This window comes from Muscardinus avellanarius, assembly GCF_963383645.1.
Source record: "Muscardinus avellanarius genome assembly, chromosome: 11".
In the NCBI taxonomy this organism is placed as follows: domain Eukaryota; kingdom Metazoa; phylum Chordata; class Mammalia; order Rodentia; family Gliridae; genus Muscardinus; species Muscardinus avellanarius.
The window spans coordinates 36,733,191-36,759,632 of NC_137797.1; the positions used below are offsets into that span (position 1 = coordinate 36,733,191).

The window sequence follows — 26,442 nt, forward strand, 5'->3', positions numbered from 1 at the left end:
ATTACACTACATAAAATACAAGGCAGTGATGTGTAAACTGTAATATGGAGTGAAAATAAGAATCCAGTATTTGAGATGAGCAAGTAAGGCTACAGAAAGGGAGTGACAAGTCATATTTGTAAGAACTATATTAAATGAGTGCCCCTTCTCCCTTCCTTGAAGGTAAAAGAATCAACGTTTAGATGAACCAATGAAAGGAATACATTTCCATCATTTACACACACATTCCATGGGACTTTGCACTCATGGAATGAGTGTTAAGTAACTTATTTTTTGAGATATATTGTGAGGACTGAGGGCAAAGATTGTAGAGGCTTTATTTTTCATTTTCATAAGATGTTATATAAGAAGAAAATATAACTCGATATTCATAAGGAATATCAAGAATTTACAAAACATTTTCATTTTATGTTTAAAAAACTGCAAACCTTACCTTAATCTCCAATAATTTATTATCTTAAGGATTAACTCTTTACATAATTTCTCAAAAAAAAATAAGACAGGAATCATATTTAAATCCATCTATGTAAAAAGAATATGCTAAAGGGGTAAACAGAAGATGAGTCAGTTATGGAACAAACATCCACATGGATCCATCTACTAATGTACCAAACCCCCCAATAACCAATACTGTCAAGGATGAAACCAAATCAAAGCGAATAATGTACTTCTCGAATTTCTTTTTCACGTAAATACTGGAAGCTCAACATTTCTTGTGAGCAATATGAAGTATATTAATTTTTTAACCTATGTTCAGAAAAAGCAAGAAAAAATTCAGAAAGTGTATTTTATATACTCTGCTTTTGCTTTACCTTATCCTATTGCATCAATAGTTTATTTTCTATTTTGGCAACTTAAAAACGTAATAATAAAAATTTTGCCGGGCATGGTGGCGCACACTTGTAATCCCCCTGCTTGGGAGGCGGAGAGAGGAGGATTCCGTAGGTTCAAAGCCAGCCCCGCTGGCTTAAGAGACCCTGTTTCCAAATTTAAAAAAATGGTCTGGGAGTGTAGCCCGGAGGTAGAAGGGTTTCCAGGAACCCCAGTACCACCAAAAAAAAAAAAAAAAAAAAAAAAAATTTTTCAGTCAAAACAACGTTAAGATGTTAACAACAACAAAATATCTATGTGTTTCTTCCTGCTAGCATATTATGTGAGGCATGCTTGATCATAAAAACTTTAGGTATGTGTTTGTCCAGGAAGGTTATGAATTAATAAAGAATGAAAAACAAGATTCAACTATTAATTATCTCAAATAGTACTTCATACGCTATAGGTGTTAAAAATATGCTAACTAAATTATATTTATAGAGATCATTGCAGAGATAAAACCAAGCAAGACAGTTTCAGCCAAAGAAAAAAAAAAGACAAGTTCCAGAAGCTCTAACTAATTATTAAACATAATGAAGAGAAGAACTTAGAGTAGGAAAACTAAGGAACAAGAAGAAATTCAAACTTTATGAGTTTTGCCTCGTGTTTAAAAACCCTAAGGTATTTTTTAAGAGGCACTAAAATTTAAAATTCTGAAAGCAAAAGAAAACAAAAATTATTAATTTGGGAAATCTTTAAAAAGAAAATCTTATATTTCAGTTCTAAGCTTTAGGTCACAAGTTCCTATTAACCACATATATGAATATATTAACATATGAAGGGTACTTAGCAGCTGCCTAAACAATCCTTTAACAGAAGTTCCTGCGTGTAAGCATAATTCTCAGGGCTAAAGTTGAGCTAGTTTTTCTTGGGACCAAAACTAGAAAAGAGAGAACACAAAAGCAATAAAGAACAGAGTTATTATGAAGTCAGGAAACGTCTGTGCAGGACATGGCTCTTCTTCATCATCCGCCTGCTTGAGCATTTTATCACAAAAGATGTCTAATTGCTGTCAACATTTTTCTACGAAGAAACCCATACTGGATTTAAATATTTTTTCTGAAATTTAGTTTTAAGGAATCGTTTATTCTGGATTTAAATATTTTTTTCTGAAATTTAACTAAGGATTCACTTATTCGTGTCCTTTAGCTGTTATGGCTTCCAAGAAGATTCCTCAAGTTAGTAGGAACCGCAAGAAGATTCTCAAAGAGTACAAAAAGCAGATCCTGCTCTGATCCCCACCATGGAAGTCATCTTCATTTCAATTAATTTACTTTGCCTTTATGAACTTAAGAATCTTTCAAGGAGGTTGACATTTCACTCATCTGAAAAAGCTTGGAATGTGACAGGGAAAAGGGAGGAGAAGTAAATCAAAGGGGTTAGCAATTTTCCAGATGCAATGTATTTTTCTTCTCCTTTTTCACCAAGAATTTTAGAAAAGCCTTCTTACATCTTAATTCTCTGTGCAAAACCACAGTAGCAAAATAAGCCTCAGGCATAATATGACAAGAAAAAAAACACACTCATACACATCTAAACATGCACATACCCACAAAATAAATATAAATTCTGATTTGCTACTCCTTTAACTGAAAATGTGACTTTTAGTGTACTTACTAGATGTTTGTGTGTGCAGTTCAACCAACACAATTTTAGGTTAAAAGCAGCAACACACTTGGTAACATTTTTCTGTGTTTGTGATAGCTAAGTTTCTGAGTTCATGCTGGATTTTTTTAAATCACACCAGAATATTTCAGTTATCACCTTTAGCCACATGGTTTCAGAAAACTATGACCAAATAGTTCATGCAAATGCTGCTCATTTCCGAAGAGCTTTTTTTTTTTTTTTTTTTTTTTTGCCAAGTGGAAATTCACTGAAACATTTAGAGATTTAAAAAAAAAAAAAAAAACACTTTAAGGCTTGAAGATAAATTCTCGGTAACAGGGGATATATCCACTGCTTCGTGGAGACAGAGACAGAGAAATGGCAGTTAACTCCCCAAAACACCCTGGTTCAATATTTACCTGACAGCTTTGCTATCTTGACATTTTCCCGAGTGCATTTCCTCCTTTATCAGGTATTATTTTACAAGGGATTTCTTGTTATACAGAACTAACATAAATCAATCTATAACAGAGGAACTTGTTTAATACATTTATTCTTTTAAGAAGTTGCACGACCATATTTTATCAACTTGTATAATAGGAAAATAAAACAAAACAAAAAAAACCTTACAACTAAAACAGATTTTGTGGAGACTGATGCATGGTAAACCTATTTAGTCTTTTCAGAGGTTCATTCTTAGATTTTAATGTTAAATAATAACAACTATTCATTTAAGCCGGTCTCACTGTATATCTTGACCCTTAGCAATTCCACACACAGCAGCTTATTGTGGTATCCTTTAAATATGAGAAATAAGAATGTTTTACCTTGCTATTAAAAGAAAAATAAAAGAGTACTGTATGTTACATGGCCCATGAAATATTGGCGGTGTGCTCCTTGGCTTTCATTCGAAGAACGGCGATACTGGAAGACCTCCTTTCAAACTCTGGCTTCGTTTCAAATGCATGTCCATTGGTAGCCCCGGTGAGAAGAGAGTCAGTAAAAAAATTGTTGAGGGGCACGTGGCTGAACTGATTCTGGTGGTTTGAAAACCCTGTATAACTGGAATCTGTCCGAGGCGAGTGAGAATAAGGTGTCATACAGGAGGAAGTATCGCGTGGTAACATGCATGAAGTAACCACAGAACCACCACTCGCATTTCCTGCCCACAAATTGTTCTGAATCTGGAATACATAAAGCAACAGATATCACATTCACACTTTCTCACTTTCATTCCCTTCCTTTCTTAAAAAGTATACTTACTAAATTTGGCTAGCTCACCATTATCTTCCCCTTATAGAGTGATCTATAATTATATTCTAAGAACATAAGACAATAATGAAAAAAATTTTAAATTTTAAATAAAAAATGGAAAAATACTTATTTGAGAGGTTATTTTAGTTTGTAGAGTATAATAGATGATCAAAACTGACATACTTGGTCACACAGAATAGCCTCAAACCATGTCAATCTCTGAAACATTCTTCTTAGAGTTGTGATTTTTAGATGCCTCTGGTAGATGTAGTCAGGATTTATGACTTAGATTCATGTGCTTAGAAAAGCGGCTTAAAATACGGTTTAAAGTTTAACGATAGTTTTCATCTTTCTAAACTAAATGACACAACTGAATTTTAAGTTCTGAAGTTGGATTCTTTATGTATACATATATATTTTGATCAAATTCATTTTGGAAATATTTTCTCATTGATTTTGTGTACTGCGAGTTTAAATAAATAGTCCTGAGAATCTGAGAAATATTTAAATATTTATTATGTTATTTATATATAATATAGTGAATTTGAAACAGACATATGACATTTAAAATAAACTTTGAATTCTAAAACATTGACCATTACCAAATAATGGAAGCCCAGCTGACAAAAATATGAAAGTATTAGCCAAAATATCATGAGTATAAAAAAGTAGAATATAATATTATATAAGAGGTTGGAAACTGTGACCATTTGTGCTAAATAAATTCATAATATAATTTCATGTTGTTAAGTCTCTATAGAGTAATTTTATACAATATTACCAGCAAAAATTTCAATCTTAGCATGCTATTTAAATAATTAAAAACAAACTCATCACATGCATTGCTGGGAAGAACAGAAAAAATCATGAAAAACGGCAAGAATTGGGGAAAAGGAAACTTGAGTAATATAGCAATGCAGAGAGATTCAGCTTTCAAAGATGGAATAAAATTGCATGATTTTTATAACATACTTAATATACATTTGAACCAGAACACTGTAGCAATAAATATGCTCATCATATCCATCTTTCTTATCTTTTCAAAGTCAAGATAATAAGAATGGAATCATCAATGATTTCAGCATATATTCAGTGTTTTTAAGTATAATACTTATTTTTGCATGAAGATTCTAGGGCACTACATAACCTGAGGTGTAATCTTACACAACCCAAGCTTGAATCATATTTTCTATAACATCTTCAATTAATGGTAGTAAATAAATGTTGTAGTTCACACTCACAGAGAAGTTGATAACACTAAAGAAAGGATGGCTTAACCAGTTTCTAAAAATATAAGAGAAAACCTGTTCATCTAATTTCAATCTTGGGGAGAGGCTTCACTGATTGGCAAGATGCTTATTTCTGTGTTGGTTTAAAAATACTTCCTTTTATAAATATATTCCTAAGCTGCTTTAAATTTATTTTTTATTTATGTATATGTATATAACAGATTTACTTATTTATATGTTTATGTTTACATAAAATATACATAGGGAGAGACATCCATGTATTTGCTTCTAGATGTATGACAATCTAGACAGATATATATGATTTGTATATTTTATTAATCCTTAAATCACCATGGACTGTGCTGTTTTACTTTTGGCTCAACCATCTACATGTATTTCACTTTAGCTAAAATATAATGATTGGTGCCAGGGAAAACTGAGTTATGGATCTAGGACCAACAAGAGGGATGTTATTGTCATTACTCTGTCAAACTAGTCCTTCTAACTTAATCTGGGTGATTTTCCTCTGACATTCAATCAAACACTGTCCTACACTGCAAAAACCACAGTCACATGCCTGACAAAGAGCTTCAGAAATGGAAGTAAACTTGCTTATTTTTGAAAAATAAGTGAAAAGAGATTTAGTGACAGTGAAAATGATTTCTATTTTGTTAAAGAATTTCTCGATTTGTACAAAATGTTAAAATTTGTTAAAATAATCTACTTATATTCCACATACACAAAAATATGTTTACCAAGTAGGTTAAAATAAGGAGGGTAAAATCAAGAAAGCTAATCTATGAATATAAATTTAAAAATAGGCTCTTCATAAAAGAATTATCATTAATCTACATATAAATTAAAAATAATCTCTGGATGTCTATTGTACTGAATCAGTGTAAGAGGCAAATAATTTTTTGCAAATAATTTTCATTAAAATTTTGTTCCTAGACATGATCAAGCATGTTAAATGCCTTCCTTTTGATGAAAGAATTTCTAACATCGACATGTTTTCTGAGCAGAGCAGACTGACAGAACAAACTACTATAGTCTTGTTTTAGTTGAGCTTCTGACGTTACCCCAATATTTTGAATATTTTCCATTTATTCATAAGTCTATAGATATTCTTACACATTTTTACTTATATATTCTGTTTCCATTATGTCTTTTTTTCTCTCCTCACTAATCCCACCCCCTCATTCCATCTTTATTTGACTTTGAGGACCCAGGATATTTCCGTGTCAAATTTTTAGATACAAATAACAAAAGACAATCTATACAGTGAACTGTCATCTGACTTCCTCTGAAGCTCTCCCTTTCTCTGGATGATTAAGCATTTGATGATGATAAGGATCAGTATCATAATGATAGCTCAATAGCATCCATTAATTTCCACTTATTAGGCATGCACTCTGAACTCTTTTAATTGCTTTAGCACATTAAAAGGAAGATGTTTTTACTATTCCCATTTTTTATAAAGTAAAGCTATGGAAGAGAGAGATGAATGCACTCACCCAAGATTATATAACTCCAACAGTGGAGGTCAAATTTAAAACCAGGAGATCTGAAGAAATGCTATAACAACATAACCAGTTTTATGAGTTGTCATTGTTTACTTACCTATTAGCAATCCCAACTTTATAAAGATTCATAGGTTCTTCTCTCTTAAGGAAAAACCCATAATTACTGATCACAACTGTTTCCTAATCCTGATGCCTAAGAGAATACATGATACATCCTTAATATAAGTTTTAGAATGACCAAAAAAATAACTAAGAAAATGAAATTTGTACAGATGCATTTTGCAGGTGTAATAAAAGTTCTGTTTCATGATTGAATTCTAGTGAGACCCTGTTTCAATATAAAAACTAAAATAGGAATGGGAATGTAGCTCAGAGGTAGAATGCCCTTGGGTTGAATCCCCAGTATTAAAAATAAATAAATAAATAAATAAATAAAACTAAAAATGATTGGATTCTATAATTATCATGCTCTATAATCTTAAAAGAAATTATATTTACATTTCTAGACCTTGTCATCTGAATTTTACCTAAATAGTTCTCATTGTTTTCTATTAAATCTTATTCTTCATCAAAGATGAATTTCCCTGGAGATTTTGATTCATTAAGCATGGGGTGTCAGCTCAGAAATCTGTACTAAAGAAAGAACAATACACATACAATTGTGAAAATCAACTGAAAATAGATCCTTCCAAATGCAAAAATCTTCTGTATATCTTTAGTTCTCTTCCTGTGGTAAGAAGCTCTGCAAGTATATATATATATATATATATATATATATATATATATATATATATATATATACACACATACATACATACATACATACACACACACACACACACACACACACACACACACATATCCATTCTCCATCTATATCTCCATTTTCTGTAATGGTGAGATATTTTCTTCAACCTATGGCTTTTATTTCTTCAAATGATGCACAGTAAATATTATCTTTCCTACATGTGAAAATCTTAAGACATCATCAGGCAACTATGACACAATACCATGTCTCTTTTCTTAGGTAAACATCTCTAATCCTTATAACTCTTCCCCATATAACATGACTTCCAGATTCTGTATCTTGTCAGGCTGCTCTATCTTACCAATCTGTGGCATCTATAACAGAATATCATGCATAGGCACTGGCTGTGTGCTGTGAGAAAAATAAGACAGCTATCACATCTTTGCTGTAAACCATCTACTTCTGTTAATATTTGTAGGTGATATGTGATTAAACAGCCAAGCTGTTTCAGCTTATGGTTGACTAAATGGTTATCAAGGTAGGCTCTATCTATTCTCTTCAATCCATATATTAATTCTATTCTTACATAGGTAGTGATTTCCAACTGAAATATATAAGTTGTATTAACTAAAACTTTATCTTATTTGTCAACAAGGAAACCCATGAAAATCATACCCTCTGATTCATTAAAAGTAATACTATTTGTTATTAATTTTGAAGGAAGAATCCATTCTTTCTAAGAAGGATGGACTATTTTATAGACACTACAATGGCAGTACTCAGTACCAAATAATTTTTTAGTGTTTTTTTTAAATAGGCCTCTAGAACTGTATGATATTAAGAGCTTTACCACTAAACACACTATTAAATAATCCTCACATACTACGTGTGTGTGTGTGTGTATGTGTGTGTGTGTGTGTGTGTGTGTGTGTGCCTTTACATTTTTTTCTGGTTGTGTTTAAAAGAAGTGGAGGAAGGACAAACATTCCATGTTTTAATGTGCTTTACAACATTATTTAAAAGTTCTATGGTATGTTCAAAGCGCTGTGCAGGGAACTTAGCCAAATGCCTCCCATTAGCATGAATGGAAATTCAGTTGACTTTCTGTACTCCACTTTGAACATGTGGTCCTTAATGTTTTTCTAATCAAATAAAAAGTTAACACCTAATTATCCCATGACTGCGGAATTATGGAGGAAATTGTTGTTGTTTTGTCTGGTACTTTCCAAACTGTAATCAGATTCATTTAACATTCACTTTTTTCCCAAGCAATTTTTGGTTACAAAAATGTACCTATATGAAGTTTCTAGGGCAGATGAGCTATATTATTTCTTATGCATGATTTACCATAATACAATTCATGACAAATATATATATGCATTGAAGAACTCTTAATATATATGCATATATTTGCCACTCTGCTACTCTAATACTTTTCATTGTAGTTAGTAAATTTTACTATTTTTTAAAAATCTTTTTAGCCAGGTGTGGTGATGCTTGCTCTTAATCCCAGTACTTCGGAGGCTAAGACAAGAGGATCACGCGTTCATGGACAGTCTCGGCTACTTACTGAGGCCCTCTGCAACTTAGTGAGACCTTGTTTCAAAATAAAGGATTAAAAAAAATAGTGCTGGGGATGTTGCTCGGAAATAGAATGCCCCTAGGTTCCATCCCAGTACAAAAAAAAAAAAAAAGAAAAAAGGAAAAGAAAAGAAATCTGAGATTGTTAGCCATTGTCTGATTGTAAATAGTATGGCATGAATAAACAATAATCCCTTCTTCTATCTTGAATTTTTAAGGCTAATACTGTTAATACTATGCAAAAAATATGATCTTTTTAAATTATTTGAAATACTGAAGACATGTATATATAGTAACAACTTTTTGTAATTTTTAAAGTACCTTCAAAACAATATTAAAATAAATCCATTTAGTTCTTCTTCCCCTCTACAAATAAACTGCCTACTTCCTGCCACCAGTATCCATTATATATATAGAGAGAGAGACACACACCCATGTGCACATTCATATTGCTTTCGTATCACATGTTCATACATTTTCTTGTGGGAGTTAAATTAAAGGTTGTTTTAATAGACAAAGGGCAAAGATTCCCAAGATGTTATAGCAATACATACTATACACTAAAATCCAGAACTTGATTTTGATCTTTCCTATTTGACAGAATGTTTACATTTATTTGTTACTCTACATATTTTCCAATACTTATTATATAAATTTATTAGCCTATTATTACTAAGTAATTAATTTGTCAGATTTTATATAATCTCTTAAAAGTGAAAACATCGATCTCTACAAAGCAGTACAATTTTAAACTATTAACTATTTTTTTAGCACATCCCTTCCTATACAATTTAAAGCAACAAAATATTAATAAGAATCATATCCTTAGTAACTTGAAAACACTTTTAGCTGTTAGCTAACTTCAGGGACCCATTAACTTTTCTAGTTACTACATAGGTAAGTTATTGAAGAGTATATCTTCAAATTGTAAATCTTTTACCAGTGACTAACACATGCTAGACTTTACCTGAAAGGAAGAATAAAAGATTCCAACTTGAATTAATTGAACAATGAAAAGATCAATTTGAGTTTGTTTTAGCTGTTACTTGAGTAAAAGTGAGGGTTTATCACCAGTGGTCTAATTTTCATCAAAAATATGTAAGATGATATATAAGCAAAGGAATATTTTGGAATCAATTTACATTTCAAAAATTGTCAAGGCACATTTTTCAATATATATTGTTATAAAACTAAAATAGTTATAAATTCTGTATTCATCATAAAAGTCATATATTAAATATGGGTTATTGCTTTGATTTTTAACAAAATTCTGTCTCAGGGATGTATACAGGAATTTGGAAGAAGGAAGAGTGCCTTTTTGTTAAAAAAAAAAATCACTATAAGATGTAATAGTCATGTGAGACTGACAATATAAGAAGAAACAGAAAAGTAAAATTGAATCTCTCCTGCTACTGCAAACAAAAGCTGAAAAGTTCCTAAGTAATGCTAATGCCTGGACATTTAAAAAAATCATATAAATACATTCACATTTTTATTCTTCAAATAGTATTTGAAAAACAGTTTTTTTATTTTCTTTTTGGTGTTGAATGCATTCATAACTTTTTTGATAACCATTAAAAACATTATTTACAGGAAATCCTGCAGTATATATTTTAAAATGAAACTTTCCCAATCAGCTCATTTAAGTAAGAAAATAGAATAAAAGCACCCAGCAATTGCTCTTTGCTTTTTATCATGCAACAATATGCACATGTGCATTTTCCAGACTTTTGAAACTATTTTTCATGTTTTTTAAAGTATTTGCAATAATACCTATTACTGATTCGTCAGCAATGGATTCAGTTTTACTGACACAATTACTCTACTAAAATAAATTCACAATAATAAAAAAGTAAAAATGTAAATTTGTGAAGGGAATTTTTCTTGTGCTTCTAAAGCTCGCAATATAAATCAAATATGCAGAAGCTTTTAATTTGCACAGGATATTTTTAATCTTAGAGATTCTCACTTGAAATCATATATCAGCTTTAAATTTATTCTTAGACTTCTGCATAAAGTTTTGATTTTATTCTTCTTTAATTTATATAGATATAAAAATTGTAGTTCTATCTTTCTGACTTTTTAAAAATCAACTATGACTTTGTACAAAATTTTAGCTATTTAATATAAATGATTTATGTTAAAATAATCATCTATAGAAATATGAGACTTAATAAATATGTTCAAGGCCAGCATGATAAAATGGAGAGACCACATCTCAAAAGTGAAAATAAAAAATAAATATCAAATACATAAAATTCTGGACTGTAGTATAACATGGGTTCACCCTGATAATCAGAGTGTGAGCTACAGATTTCATCTCATAGATCTGTTCTCACAGACCTGCCAGAGTCTGTTGGGTTTATTTCCCACCTCGTTCTTCTCTATTCACCAATGAAATTGGTTTTATTGGTTTTATATCACATTCTGTGATAATTTATTTTAAAACAATTTATTACTTATTTTGGTTATCCTTCAATTCATTGGCTTGATTTCCTCTTCAAATATAAAACATTTATGACAAATTTAGTGTAAATTTAATACTGTAACATTGATCACCTAATAAAATCAAAAGGTTACTGTGTACTCATTAAATCATATTATATTAAATAAAAAATAAGTTTGTCTTCATAATCTAAAAGATAAATATACTTCACTTGTTTAGCCTGATAGCCTTTTCTCTTTACTGCTTTATATTCCCAACAAAAAAGTAATAAAAATTTAGCTAAATGAAACATATTTAACAAAATGAAAAAATTTTTAAATATTCGCTATTTATAGCTATTTATAGTACTTGCACCTAGTACATACTGAGAAAATATTTCATGGTTCACATAACTAATCATTAATATATATGCACATATTTGAAATGTTTCTTTATATATTTTTATATAAATCACATACATTTTATACATTTAATTAAATCAGCTGCTTCATCTATTGTGAATCTATATTTATTTGAGTTCTATAGACTATTCTGTTTTTCTATGACTCTAAATATTTTTATTTACAATTAGTGACAAATTGTACAATGTCAATATGATTCGTTTACCTAAGGATGGTAACATTTATGTCCATTCACTATAAAAAGTTCTGCTGTACTACTATATCATTGGTTGTTTTATAGACATAAGAACATTCATTATACAATGTACCAATTATCGGTATATTATGAACATTTTTGAAAACTTAGGCTTCTTTACTTTGAATACTTGGGAATAGAAGTAACTGATAAATTTTGATATTTTCTTCAAAGATAAAATTTGCCCCAGAACAATGCACCAATAAAAAAAAAAAATTCCCCAGAACTGCGACACCACACTGGTTGAAGGTGACTTATTTCATATTCCTTGTTTAAGTCAAAATAAACTTTAAGACTAGTACAGAAACTGCTGAGAGAATAAAAGTATGTTGAAAAATATCCTCACGGTCACTATTATACAGAAAATTTAGAATTTCATTTAAAAAATATGTAATGATAACATTTGAAATAGAATTTTATACAGCTTTAATCTATATTTTCAATTATATGGATGGCTACAAGTTACTTATGACTTGAATCCACCTCTTGGTATGTTCAAGTTCAAGTGTCATATGTTTATAAGGGCATCAGCTAAAACAGGAAAGAAGAGGTCGGGTGAATCCCTTTATAGCTCTGGTAAATATGTATTTAGAGAGGATTCTCACTAAATACTATGTTAAATCGCATTCAAAAATTTAGGGGAAAAAATAAACTTCAACCTTTTCTTGTGAAACTTCTAGAGAAAACTTTTTGTCATGAGAAAATAATTCTGGTTAACTGAAAATATCTTAAAGTGACTATATTTTGTTATCCTAATTTAATCTGCAAAACACTTTTAGCTGAAGTAGATCTTTACATAGATCTACAAATAGCAAATTGACTCCCAGATTGGGTTAGCTTAAACGGTAAAATGTAAAAGAACAGTCAACCCATTTGCATATCTACAGAGACAGGTACAGTAGAACAAAATTAATACTGACTAATGGGTATGGTATACTCCCTGCCATTTGTTGAAAACTCATCATGTAATAGGCAAGGACTACATAATGACTTTGATAAAGTATGTCCTCAACACTCACAAATATCACATGAACTTTGACCCCATTTTATAAATAAGGAGAAATGTTCCCACTGATTAATTTATTTGCAAAAGAATTGAAAGCTGTGAATTAGTCAAGTCAGGATTTGAACCCAAGATTCCCTGACTGTGAGGCTCAAAGCTATGTTAACACCTGACTCTCCTCAAATCCTAAGAATCGGTTCCATTGACAACAAACACAAGGATTTTCTATTTAGTTATCAATTGAATCCTCATAATTAACAGAAAAAAGCATAATAATCACGATGGTCATCACCAACATCTATATTATCAACATGTCTAAGACTAGTACCAATAATACCTCCATTTTACAAATAATTTGATACGAGAGTAAGTCAGGGACTTAATCATTTCATACAATTCACCACACTATCTGTGAGAAAATGATGTCCAGATTGAGGAAGGATTGGAAGCTTCAAAAAAGAAATGTGGTTGAGGTGCAGGAAAAGAAATTCAAAATAGAGGGAAAAGATGAAGGACAAGGAATAAAAAGGGTTTTTTCTTAATTCCATGTCTTGACTGACATCAAATAGTTTAATTTAGCTAAATGGTACTATTGCCGAATGGCAAGAAATATTGTGGGCCAAAATAAAAGACTTTTTATTTGCAACTACTATTTTTGGTACATAAAAATATGTAACCTTATCCAGGCTTGGCGGCACACACTTGTGAATCCCAGTCCTGGGGAAGGCTGAGACAGGAGGATCGCGGGTTTTATGGTCTGCCTCAGCAACATATTGAGGCCCTCCACAACTTAGTGAGACCCTGTTTCAAAATAAAAACAAAGTAGGACTGGGAGCATAGCTCAGAGGTAGAATGCCCCTCGATTCCATCCCTAGTACCACAATAAATAAATATAAAGATATGTAGCCTTGAAATATTTTACTGTGAGCATCTCATTTCCTATTTTATTTCTTTATTAAAGATGAGCAGGTTTAAGAAGAATATCTTAAACCAGTCAAAGAGGCAACAATATTTTTAAAAATATATTTTATATCATTACTTAAAGATGAAAGTATTTTTGCTTTCCAAAGTGATGTAATACTGAAGATTTGAAACTGAACCAGTTTAAGAAGTGATGAACTATAGAACCAATGTTGCACAAAACAACCCTGGACTACTACTAAACTCAGAAAATCTGGGCTCAAATTAAATGGTTATATTAAATCGTTATAAGAAGGAAGCTGCAGTGCCTGGCTTAAAATTAGCTCCCAACTGTTACTATTTTTACTATAATGGCTGTTGTTACTACAGTATAATAAAAACCAGTTGAAACAAAGTATTAAAAATGTTTTAATAACCGGTCATTACTATTCATAAACACACGATATTTTATAGAGAGACACCTGTATGTTAGGGACAAGGATTTTTCACACTGAGAAGGCTCGAGAGGAACCTTGTCTAAGCCACCTCTGTTCTTCATGTATTTCTATGTATGTTTTTGCTTTCCTGCCAAATTGTTAATTCTTTATTTCTGTCTTGCTTCACTCGCCTCATTTTTTTCCCTGTAAATTAGTAACAGTGACCAAATTCAGTGTATTACTGCACTGTTTTGGGATTCTATTTCGGTCCCTATTTTTCCCCTTCTAAGTTTCTATTTTAAAGCCTTATGATAAAAAAAATTATTTTTAGGCTGAAGCCTAAAAGGAGACATAATTTTGGCATAATTATTTTTTCAATCAAACTGAAAACTCCCACCACGTACTTTTAAGTTAAAAGAGAATTTTCCACTGGCCTTATCCACATCTATAGTGAGAAGTTAGACACAAATTCAGAATTTTGGCCAGACATTAAGTGACTTACCGATGGAGAAAAGTACTATGGATTTCACAGTAATCATTTTATCATTCATATATTTCACGGCCAAAATAACCTCAATATAATTTCTCTGTAGTCTCGTACCTTGGTAATCAATATACACAAAGTATGGAGACTTGCAGGGAGAATGAGTACAATATTCCCATGATTTATAGAGGGAAAGTTTTGTTTGAGTAAAGAAGACTATCAAATGTATAATTTGATGGACCATTTATTTTCCTGCCTTTATTACCTAGGTTTTGTTAACTGATATCTAAAATTTTGCGACACAATAATAAAATGGGGAAAAAAGCCCTGGGGAACAACAGTATAATGAATCAGAGGCTATTAAGCCTTTATGCAGATTTTAAGTGGTGCCAAACTCTATACTAAATGTTTTATAAAATAGTGAAGAGGCACCTAACAGACAAAATACAGAAGTGAAAAATAGACAGAAATGGGTTTTAAAAGAAAGGGAACGAATACTGGAAAAATAAGGAGGAAATTCTTAAAAATCTATCATATTCAAAGTGTGCAATAAAATTATTACAAGACTGTTTAAGAGAGCTTGGAGGCACATACCTATAATCCCAATACTTAGGAAGGTGAGTCAGGAGGATCCCAGGTTTAAGGCCAGCGTGTGCTAACTTAGCAAAACCCTGTCACATCTAAAATTAAAAAAATAAATAAATAAAACAAGGGTAGCGTGTACCTCAAAGGTTGAACACCCATGGGTTCCAATGGTTCGATTCTTAGTATTCCTTCCACACCAAAAAAAAAAAAGACTACTTAAAGTCCATTTGATAAGAGTTCATAATTTCTTACATTACTGTTATGAAGTCATCACAGTTAATAATTAAAAATTATATAGTGTAGACCGTATCAATTCTTTTTACTATTATTTTGCTAGTTGTTTATACATTTCCTGCTCCCGTAAACTGAAGACTTGAACAGTGCCACTTCAGCTTTGGGATCTTTGATATTAATTTATTAACACTCAAACATTTAAATCTGCACACTAAGCCGGGCGTGGTGGCGCACACTTGTAATCCCAGAGCTTGGGAGGCTGAGACAGGAGGATCGCACAGGTTCAAAGCCAGCCTCAGCTACTCAGTGAGGCTCTCAGCAACTCAGTGAGACCCTGTTTCCAAATAAAGTATAAAATAGATATAGCCCGGAGGTAGAAAGCCTTTGGATTCCACCCCCAGTACCGCCAAATAAATAAATAAATAAATAAACTACACACTATCTATTTTATGGGATAAGATATTGCGCTTGGAAGACAAATTTGATTCTGGGAGAATCTGGGCATCACTACTAATGAAAGTTTCGTCAATTAAGGATAGAAATATTTAATAACAATAACATAAGGTGGTTTTGAAGGACAAATAACCTAATATGTATAACCTGCTTAGAATAATGTCTGGACACAGAGGAAGGTTCACAGTAGTGTAAACAACTACAAAGCACAACAGGCCCTGTACTCATATAGAGTGCAGTCCAAAGGGAAAAACATCCTCACAATGTTTGGTTTAGAACTCAACTAAGACCCTCAAAAATATCTGGTGAGCAGGCACACCTGTCACCTCAGTACTTGGGAGGCTGAGACAGGAAGATTATAGGGTTGAGGCCAGCCTCAGCTAAAACTAAGTGAGGCCCTCAATTATTTAATGAGACCCTCTTTTGAAATAAAATAAGAGGTGCAGCTGAGAGGTAGAGAGCCCCTGGGTGTAATCCCCAGTACCACATAACACAAAAAAATGTATTTGTGGTAAACAAAATTTCATTATCCCTGTGATGATAAGTAATGAGAAGTATACCCATATTTTTAAATAGAAGAAAACAAGATAACTGCTTTTAAAAAGAGAGAGAGAAAGAGAGAACTGCTTTAAGATAAATTTTTAAAGAGAATCAAAATATTTATGGAGGGCATCGGGGGATTTGGTCAAATGGTTTCCATAACATTGGTCTTTTGAAAAACTGCTGTGGAAAGACTTAGCTCGAGCAGCTAAGACTACCTAGCAACGAACCGCTGGTGTGGTCATGGACCAAATGGCCTGTGTGCCGAACTTTTAACCTGAAGGAGTAGAACAAAATGTTGCTGATGGGTTTTTGTTATTGTTGTCGTTTGTTTGTTTGTTTGTTTGTTTGTTTTTGGTGGTACTAGGGGTGGAACCCAGAGGCTTTCTACCTCCGGGCTATACTCCCAGACCTATTTTATACTTTATTTGGAAACAGGGTCTCACTAAGTTGCTGAGAGCCTCACTAAGTAGCTGAGGCTGGCTTCGAACCTGCGCGATCCTCCTGTCTCAGCCTCCCAAGCGCGGGGATTACAAGCGTGCGCCACCACGCCCGGCTTGCAGATGCCTTTTCATAAAATATTACATTGATAAGTTTGTTGTATTTGTTTGGAGAAGAAAAGTTTCCCACTTAGATATTTAAGGAATTTAAAAGTGCAGGGAAAGCACATTATAGGATTAAAATCACACAAGGTGTGAATTTTATCTTTGAAGGAAATTAATAACCTCGCGTTTGGCATTGAAATAATATAGTTACTGAACTATCAAGACCCAGCGCATGTGTTGCATAAGTGTTTTCAAAGAAGTCTCTTAACAATGCATATCATTTAGTAATGGAGAATAAAATAATGCAGGGCTTGCTCCTCATTAAAAAATATATGCTTTATCCCACACCTAAAATACAGTTTTAAATATCGCTATTCAATATTAGGAAAAAGCCATATGAAATGCATTGAAAATTTACATATATTTCGAAGTATGAAAAAATTGTTTTAATTAAGAGGAAAGTCGAGATGAAAAATTATCAATGCATTTTCAGTGAAGTCAGAGAGTTCCCATTATAAAGGAAAGTGCTTCAAAAATTATCTCTATAAGTCATAAAGGGCTAAATATGTCCTGGATATGAGGAACAATATCAAATCTAAAAAAAACCCAACATGCAAAAAGAAAAAGATTTTTAAATGAAATTGAGAGTTTAAAAGGCCATACTGGATACCAGGTTTCAGCATAGCCCATAAACAATAACTACAGAAATTGCATGATAGGTAATATTTTGTTTTTTGAAGTTAAGGAGGGCCTGAATAATTAAAATATGGAGTGAAATTAAAAGGCATAGTATTAAATGATGCTATTTCATTTTTTACAATCCATAATAAAATGCAAAAGAAAGAATGCATGAAATATTTTAATGTGAATGATTCTAAAAGAAAAATAACCACAAAATAAATTATTTCATAAAATAAAACTTTAACAGACAAGAAAAAGAGTTATTTGGAAGTGAAACTGACATTCTTGACATTATATTAGATATAATAAACCCGTGCTCACTCTTAAAGCTTATACAACCACATCTACTTTTCTTGGTTAGCATCCTGGGTCGCTTACCATACCTGTGGGTAGCTGTCAGTCCTGGGCAAAACTGATATGTCATACGTGGCAGCAAAATGGCTCTTTGCTTGTTGTATTTGGCCATATCGTTCCCTTTTTCTCCATTTGGCCCTTCGATTTTGAAACCAAACCTAATTTTTTAAAAAGAATTTTTAGTGAAGTACTATTTGATAAAACAGATTTTATAATAAAATGATTTCAAATCATGTTAATAAAATTACTGATGAAAGAATTTATTTCCTTATTTCTTTATGTTACACAAGGATCCACAAAGTTCACTTCCTGATAGGATAAGTGATGTGTGTGCCAAATATACATATTTGGTACTGGATATTGAACCCTGGGCAGGGGTGTTCTACCTCTGAACTACACTCCCAGCCCTATTTGATTCTGAAACAGGGTCTCCCTAAGTTGCTGAGGGCCTTACTAAAAATTGCTGAGTATGGTCTTGAACCTGCAATCTTCTTGTCTCAGCTTCCCAAGAACTGGGATTACAGATGTACACTACCGGGCCCGGCTAAGTGAATATCATTTAATGGAAAGAGCCAGGAGACTTTCCAGCAAATGTTTTTGATATTTCAGTGCCTCTGTTTTCTCGTTAGTTGAAAATAAAAAAGAAATTAAATTATATCATCTTGAAGAGTCTTTGTTTCCCTATTAGCATGAATAATTCTCTTGCAAGACAATACTGCAAGTTCAGGAGATAATTATAACTTTTTAGTTTGCGCTTATGCAATAACATTAATTCAGCCAAACTGTGACCAAATGAGTATCTGTATCTATTTAAAAATGATCCTGCCGGGCATGGTGGTGCACACTTGTAATCCCAGCATTTGGGAGGCTGAGACAGGAGAATCACGGCTTGAGAACAGACTCAGCTACATAGTGAGGCCCTTTGCAACTCAGTGAGACCCCGTTTCAAAATAAAGAATTAAAAAATAGGGCTGGGGGTGTAGCTCAAAGGTAGAATGCCCCTGGGTTCCATCCCCAGTACTGCAAAAAAAAAAAAAAAAAAGCCACAAAGTGAAGACTATCCTGAATTGTACCTACACTTACATAATATTATAAAAATTAAACACAAAGATTGCATCTGAAACATATAGCAGTAGTGGAAATATTTTGAATATTTGCAGTAGGAAAACATGAGATTCTATAGTATATTGAGCATGCTAAAGGCTCGAGGTAAAAGGGGATCATCTGAACTTGTACTATGGCTTAAAAATACATACATGTACTTATTATCTAAACTATATCACTTATCTTCCTTCCTAAAAATGCTTAGGTAATTTCATAATGATTATCTCCAATTTAAAACATGTACAAGTAATAAAAATAATAAAACAAATAGAGTAGATAGAACCAAGTGTCAAAGATGCCTGTGAGTTAGTGTGGCCTCCACCACATCACTCAACTGTCTTCCACGATTTCTCTAATTTTATCTTAAAAATATTTATCGTAAGAACCATCTTACTCAGAAGGTTCATTAATCCACACTTCTAGCTCCCCAAAGTCTTCATCTTAAATACACGTTCAGGAAAATACAAAAAAAAATGTATTCAATATGATAACTTCCATGTTTCTTAGTAGATATTATACAAGCAGCTTTCTGGAATCTCTACACAATTACATGCAAAATATAAAATATTTTGGGAAATATGGAAATCAGCTAAACAAATGGAAATTGGAAAAAGTCTTATTAAAATTTATGTGACTTTCACACTTTTTCATATACTCAATTCCAATCTATATCTTGGAATTAACTACCTATTAATACCAAGATTAACGTACAAGTAAGTATTGCAAATTTAAGGTGACACTTGGAAGAGTTTCCAGCGACTAAATCAAGATCATAAAACTACCTGTTTAATACAGTTTTTGAGTACACTGCTGATAATATATATCATCGATTATACTTGGAGCCTCAGACCACAAAATGGTACAAAGATGGCATCATTTGCTGCTGTTTCTATAGACAAGCACCAAGAACATATTAAGGGAATTTAGTAATGAGGTTTTTGTTTTCTCATTGATAAAAAGAGTTGGAAAAAAAAATCTCCTTAAAGTGGGTGCTAATTACAACCTACATTCAAAAAGCAGGTAAAAGTACAACCTGAGTAAATGAGGTTCAGGTTAGCTCTCTGGATGTTCTCAGACAAAGGTTAGTCAGGAATTAAGGAGAAAACGTGCATTGTACACAGCTGACCTCTCTATTTGTAAACACATTTTTCTATGGTTACAAGTATAACTAATTTAAATATATGACACAGGACAAAAAATCACACACATGCAGAACTGGTGTTAAGACCTAACAATTTTAAAATTCCGCATTAGCACAAACTTTCTATATATTTACTTCCTGAACTGAGATAAAATAACCATTTTCTCCCACAAACTCAAGCAAAAATCTGTTGCTTGTTATCCCTACACCACCAGATGTTGTCTTTAATGATGTGCGGACCTTACAATGACTTAATCTTAAAGAATACTTACTGAAAAAAAATAGAAGAAAAAATTCACTATTTGTTCATTTCTCCATCCTGGCCTGGTAGTTTATGGGAATCACACAACTCAATAGATTCCTAGTTACAGTAGTAAGTTTTCAAACAAAGAAAATGGGAATTCTCTGGAATTATTGACTCGTTTGAAACTCTTATTTATTACGTGGGAACTAATTAAATGTTTTAGAATATCTAATCTACTCAAAATAAAATATCCCTATAAGGTTGAATTTTTACCCAATATAAATTTTCTTCAAATTAGTAAAAACTTAAGGCATACTGAATTATTTGATTTTTATACTTTGAACACTTTTTATAAATATAATTGGGTATATAAAAATAAGTACATTATCACTAAATACTCTGTAAAAACTATATAATTATCTAGATTTAGAAACTAAGATGAAATACTATACATTGATGACTATTGGGCTAAAAAAGTGTAAATGAGCTGTCTGATGTTTCTTTAGTTTACATCAGTGAAAATACTTTCAGGTATTCATAACAATTGGAAGTATATAGGATTGTTTCTTTTTCTTTCTTTTATTATAATCACAACCCAAGTAAACTATAAATTATGAGCTGTTACATAAATATTTACAAACACCTATATAATCTGAAAGGGACCTCAATGTCAGATAAAAACAGAGCAATAAAATTAAGTATATTGGTTAATACATAACCAAAATTCTGTATTTCACCTTTAAAAATTAATTTTAAAAATCTGAGATATGTTATCATATCTGTTCTCTTAAATGTTTCAGTTTTATGTCTCCGCCAATAACTCCTCAGGTTTCGTGTGAGTTGTCATCCCTACTCCAAGTGAAAAAAAAAATCATAGAACTACATGCACATATATTACATTGTTCTATGTCTTCAGCTCAGGAATTGGTTTCTTCCTTTGTGAGAAAACTCAAGTATTTAATTATTCTAACAGGATTCCTCTTCCCAAGCTACACAGGACTCCCCTGGCTCCTACCTGCACTCTGGCCTCTGTAAGCTCTGTTCTCAGAGCCAGTTGTTCTCTGACATATACATCCGGGTAATGGGTTTTCTGAAAGACCTTCTCCAGCTCCTCCAGCTGCAAACTGGTAAAGGTGGTGCGATGTCTCCGCTTTTTACTGCTGGATACGTTGCTGTCGCATTTATCCCCAAGTTCATCCAGCTCTCCCTTCTCTGCCATCCCTTTCACAGGAGACATTCGGAGGCTGCTGCAGTTGTCCATGGCTCTGTTCAGCTCGGTGTGAAGGGGCTGTCCTTCTACTTTGGTGATCGCATAATTCACTGCACCCAGAGGGGAAAACAGCCTTTCTCAGGATTGTGAAACACAGCTCGATGAAAGAATTAAGTTGAGGCAATGAAGCATCAGGAGGAAGGTCCTTTAATGCTTTACTGTGCTAGCATTAATTCGACCATCATATTATGTGGAATTATGAATTTACTGTGGAACAGGCTTTAAAAATCATTTTTAAATGTGTGCGTGGAACTCAAGATTTGCCAGAACCCACAGTTTTATTGTATAGGGCTAATATACGGTTCTGTGCATAATATATAATCAAATTAATGTAGGCAAATTAAAAGATGTTCTCGATTTTAAAATAAAAACTTAATTGACAATGAAATTCCAAAAGTGGACCAAACTTAGTATCAGTCATGTATTTATTCGTGAGACAAAATCAAGTTACTTTAGAGGCTCAAAAAAGAGATTTCAATTTTAAATATTAACTATATACCAATAGCCGTAAGTTATCTTCCCCTTTCACACAAATTATAAACTTCCTATTGAGTATAGAATTAAATGGGTTATTAACTCTACTACATCTTGAATATTTCAACTAAGCACTCATGGTTGAATTTAAATTTCTTTCAAAATGCCATCTATTAAACCAAAAACAGTGAATTTTTGTCTTTTTCTGGAGATGATTTCAATAGAAAATAATGATTCATATAGACTTTATTCTAAAACTCAACTTGTAATTTTTTCTCAAATATTTTATTTTTTGGCTTAAATCATGAAATATATTTTAGGACAGAAAGAATTATTGTCTTCTCTAGAAATGCCTAGAAATTAAAACATTACAAAGGATGACATCTGACATTCTGCTAAGTGGTGATTTAATTTCAGTAATTTCCTTCAGATTTGATTGCACACATGCAATACGATATGAAAGAAAAATGTACCATAGAATGCCACACACACAGAAATAACAATAGAGGCATGTAATGAAATGATGGCCATTTTTTTTTTTTTGGTAAAAGTACAGTCAACGCAGCCAGAATAATAATGATTATACTTTTAAATTTTGTTTCTGTTTTAAAATTATCTCCCATGTTTTGAGAACCGTTTCGATTGTTATACAATTATATTCTACTTTAATGCTCGTGTGACTTAAATACCTAATAGCTTTCATGGAAAGGAAGATGCGATATAAAATTAAATCTACAGAAGGGCCTCCACTGATTCACAATACGGTTTTGTGTCTGAGGACAGTCTTAAACCGGGAACTGCGGCAATTAGGGATGGGGGAGGGGATGCCGCAGAGGAACCCAGGGTATCTCAGGAGAAAGACAGGATCTTTCCTAAATTAAGCGGACGGACGGCTGCTCCGCGTTGAGCTTAGTCAATAATTCCCTGTTCAGTGCATCCTAAGAGTGTAATCTTCGTCAAGAGTTAATAAAGTATCAAAACCCACCCACGTCTTTTCAGTTTGGATCCCCGGCAATTTAAAATGGTCCCTCTAAGAGTCAACACCAGAGGATGTAGACTTATTAAAGTCCTGTCAAATCAAGTGATTTTACGCGTACATCTGAGAATTACCAAAGGACAGACGCTGCAGTATGAATAGAGCCGAAAGCAATGATTTAAATGTGTTGAAAAAGTTTGCGTCTTTTAAAATAAATAATGTAAAGGATTTAACTGATTCTTTTTCTGTATCATTTGCGCCTTTTTTTGTTTGTTTAATGCTTACCGGTCAGAAATAACCTGCAACGCGGAATAAAATAAGTTAAACGTGAGATTTGTTTAAAGCTCCTACACAAAGAATTTAGAAGAGGAACGTCTTTAAAACCTCTCCTGCCAGATTTTTGAACTTCCATTAAAATGGGGTGAGTAGGCTTGTTATAAATATTTCACACTTAATTCGTTTGTTATTTTAAAGCAACCCGCTCCTTACAGCTTAACTGTGGAATATATACAATGATAAGGAAAAGTCCTCTTGGAATTGTAAACGTGCTTTAGCTGTCGCGATCAGAAATAATAGGTTTGTCTTGGGTTACAAGATAGAAAAGATAGATGGTCTGTTTTGATAACATTTTGACTTGGAGATACTTGAGCGATTAAACGCGTAGACTTCGCCCAGAAGCGTTCTGAAAGGCTTTTTAGGTGACTTTTCACGTGAAGTCAGGAAAATGGACAATGCACAATCGCAGAGTGAGTACAGCGGGGATCTTTGCCCGAAGATATTTTAAATGATTTGGTGTTTAACAAAAAGTAATAATAATAATAATAACGGTGTTCCGTGTTGCAAATGCTAAAACGGCAACATTCGCCAGTGCACAGAAGTTAATCGTCTAGCAACACTCCGACTTCACAATAAAAAAAAATATAGCCGCACCTTGGACAATAAAACGCGTTTTCACTAAAAGAGGCCCTAAGATCCCCCCTACCCCACCCCAGACAGGGACGTACTCTAAGTAGCTGAGGTCGACTTCACCTCCTCCCGCCCAGCAGCAGCTCAGAGGAAGCGCGCTATCTCGACTCAATTACTCTCTTTATCGCCTCCTAAGTTTACTCTGGGGTCCTGATGACCGACTCTGGGACCCACAGCGGACACTACCCTCCCCAAACGAGAATCGCGCGCAGGCGACCGGATCCCGGATCTGTCCTTTGCCCCATAAAAGTCCGCGGCAGTCGCCACCGCGCACGGCCCCTCGCCCTTCTCCCCGCGCCAGCTCTCCCGCTCCTCCTTCCCTTCCTTCCTCCCTGCCCGCCGGTCCCGATCCGCCCCGCGATGTAGATGCGCGGCTGGGATGGCTCTGCCGGGGCCGGGGCGCCCGCCACTCACCGCTGCTGTCCTGACAGGGCGAGGTCCTCTCCAGGCGCACGTGATGCTCGGCGCGGGGCAGGGGCCCGAAGGCCTGCACGCATTTGCCTGCCGAGGCTTTGCTGTAAAAGGACTCATTGTCCAGCGTCTCCATAACGTGCTCCAATGCGCCTCCTGCGCCCATGTAAAAGTCACTGTTTTTACTTGGCGGGCTCTTAAGGGCAAACTTCTCGCTCAGAAACTCCATAATCCTGGGAGGCTGCGTCGGAGTTCTCGGGGCGCAGAGACTGGAGGGCGCTGGGGGAGGGAGGGAGTGGGCGGGAGGAGGGAGGGACAGAGAGGAGGGACCGGGAAGCCCGAGCTAGACGCCGGGAGCTGCCCGGCTCCGAGCCCTTTAATCCGTCCGGGCTGGAGAAGGGGGCATCCGAAGTTGCTTTTATATCTTGAAACTCAGCTGGGCTCCTTGGGCAACCTCCCAGTTCTAATGAATATGAAAATAAGCCAGCGACTAACTCCACCCCGGGGCCCCCCTCCGCCCCCACCCCACCCCCGTCTCCCCCACTCACCCCGGCAGGGCGCGTCCAGGCCTAGGTTAGACAGATAGAGGGTTCCCTGGCAGACAAATGTCAGGAGAGACAAGGCCCCAGCACCCAGAAATCTTGTCGCCGCAATCGTGGACTGGCGTTTCGCAAGAGTTTGGTGAGATCGCAACGCAGTTAACCCTCCCGGGCCCGCTCTGCGCGCCCCCCCCCCCCGGGCACCCGCCCCACACCCGGCCTCCTCCCCGCCCCCACGCCCGCCACTCGCCACCAGAAAGATTAGAGGCATCTTAAGAACTTGAAAGGAAGTATTGCTCTAGAGGGCTTTTATTTCATCGGTAAATCGTTGACGTGGAAGATCCCCCTTATCTGAAGCCCAAGAAGCCGGAGACGTGGGCAGCTGTTAACCAGGAAGGCGGTGGTAACCGGGCGGCTTCTGCTGCTACCCGGGAGGACCTCGGCGTCAGGGCGGTCTCCGCGCTCTGCGAGGCCCCGGCCTTTCCTTCTGCTCTGGAATCCGGCGGCGTGCGGACTTGATGGCTAGGGGTGGGAAAGAGAACAAGAGGTATTGAAATGGTCCGATTGTGCCAATACCAACCGGTCTCCCCACCTCTCCCCACCTCTCCCCACTTGATTTCAGATTTTTTTCATTATACCCAAAAAAAAAAAAAAAAACCCCGTAGGCTAGGCCAGAGGGAGGCTCATTACATAAATTGGAGAAAGATCTTGAGCGGTTTTTAAATTATTATTTTAATTAGTATTTGTAGTTTTAAAGAGTCACAGAGGAGTTTCTCCGAAGGGCGCGTGCGGAGAGCGAGTGATGCGCGCGGAGCTGGGCGCAGGGCTCACGGGCGGGCCAGGACTCTTTTTCAGCCCTAAGGGAGGGTAGAGCGGATGGGACCGCACCGCTGAGTTTTGAAAACTTCTCTGTGTCTTTGGGCCGGAATTCAGCTTCCCAGGAGCCCGCGGCGTCTGAAGGATAGGCATTCGGTATTTCAGGCCCGAAAGAGCTTCTGTTCTTAGTTGGGAACCGGGAGATAAATCTATGCTCGTGGGCCCTGACATGACCTTTTTCGCCACAGGCCCTCGCAGCGGCCATCACGTGTCCCCGGGTCAGCCGGGCAATTATACCACGGGCTCGGATACGCCTCGAAACCAGGATTCTGGGGGTGGCGAAGCCAAAACCAACATTGGTGGGCATCCGAATGGGTTCGGAAATTTCCACCG

The 26,442-nt window shown here is 34.7% G+C and overlaps 1 protein-coding gene across 1 annotated transcript; it reads right to left on the minus strand.

Moving 5' to 3' along the window:
- Window positions 1–3,338: 3,338 nt before the first annotated feature.
- On the minus strand, window positions 3,339–24,923 carry ALX1 (ALX homeobox 1; the record flags this gene model as incomplete). Its single annotated transcript, XM_080705146.1, has 4 exons — window positions 3,339–3,659; window positions 18,138–18,266; window positions 21,613–21,917; window positions 24,698–24,923. The coding sequence occupies 4 exons, from the start codon at window positions 24,921–24,923 to the stop codon at window positions 3,339–3,341; spliced, it is 981 nt and encodes a 326-aa protein (XP_080561272.1).
- Between the last annotated feature and the right edge of the window lie 1,519 nt (window positions 24,924–26,442).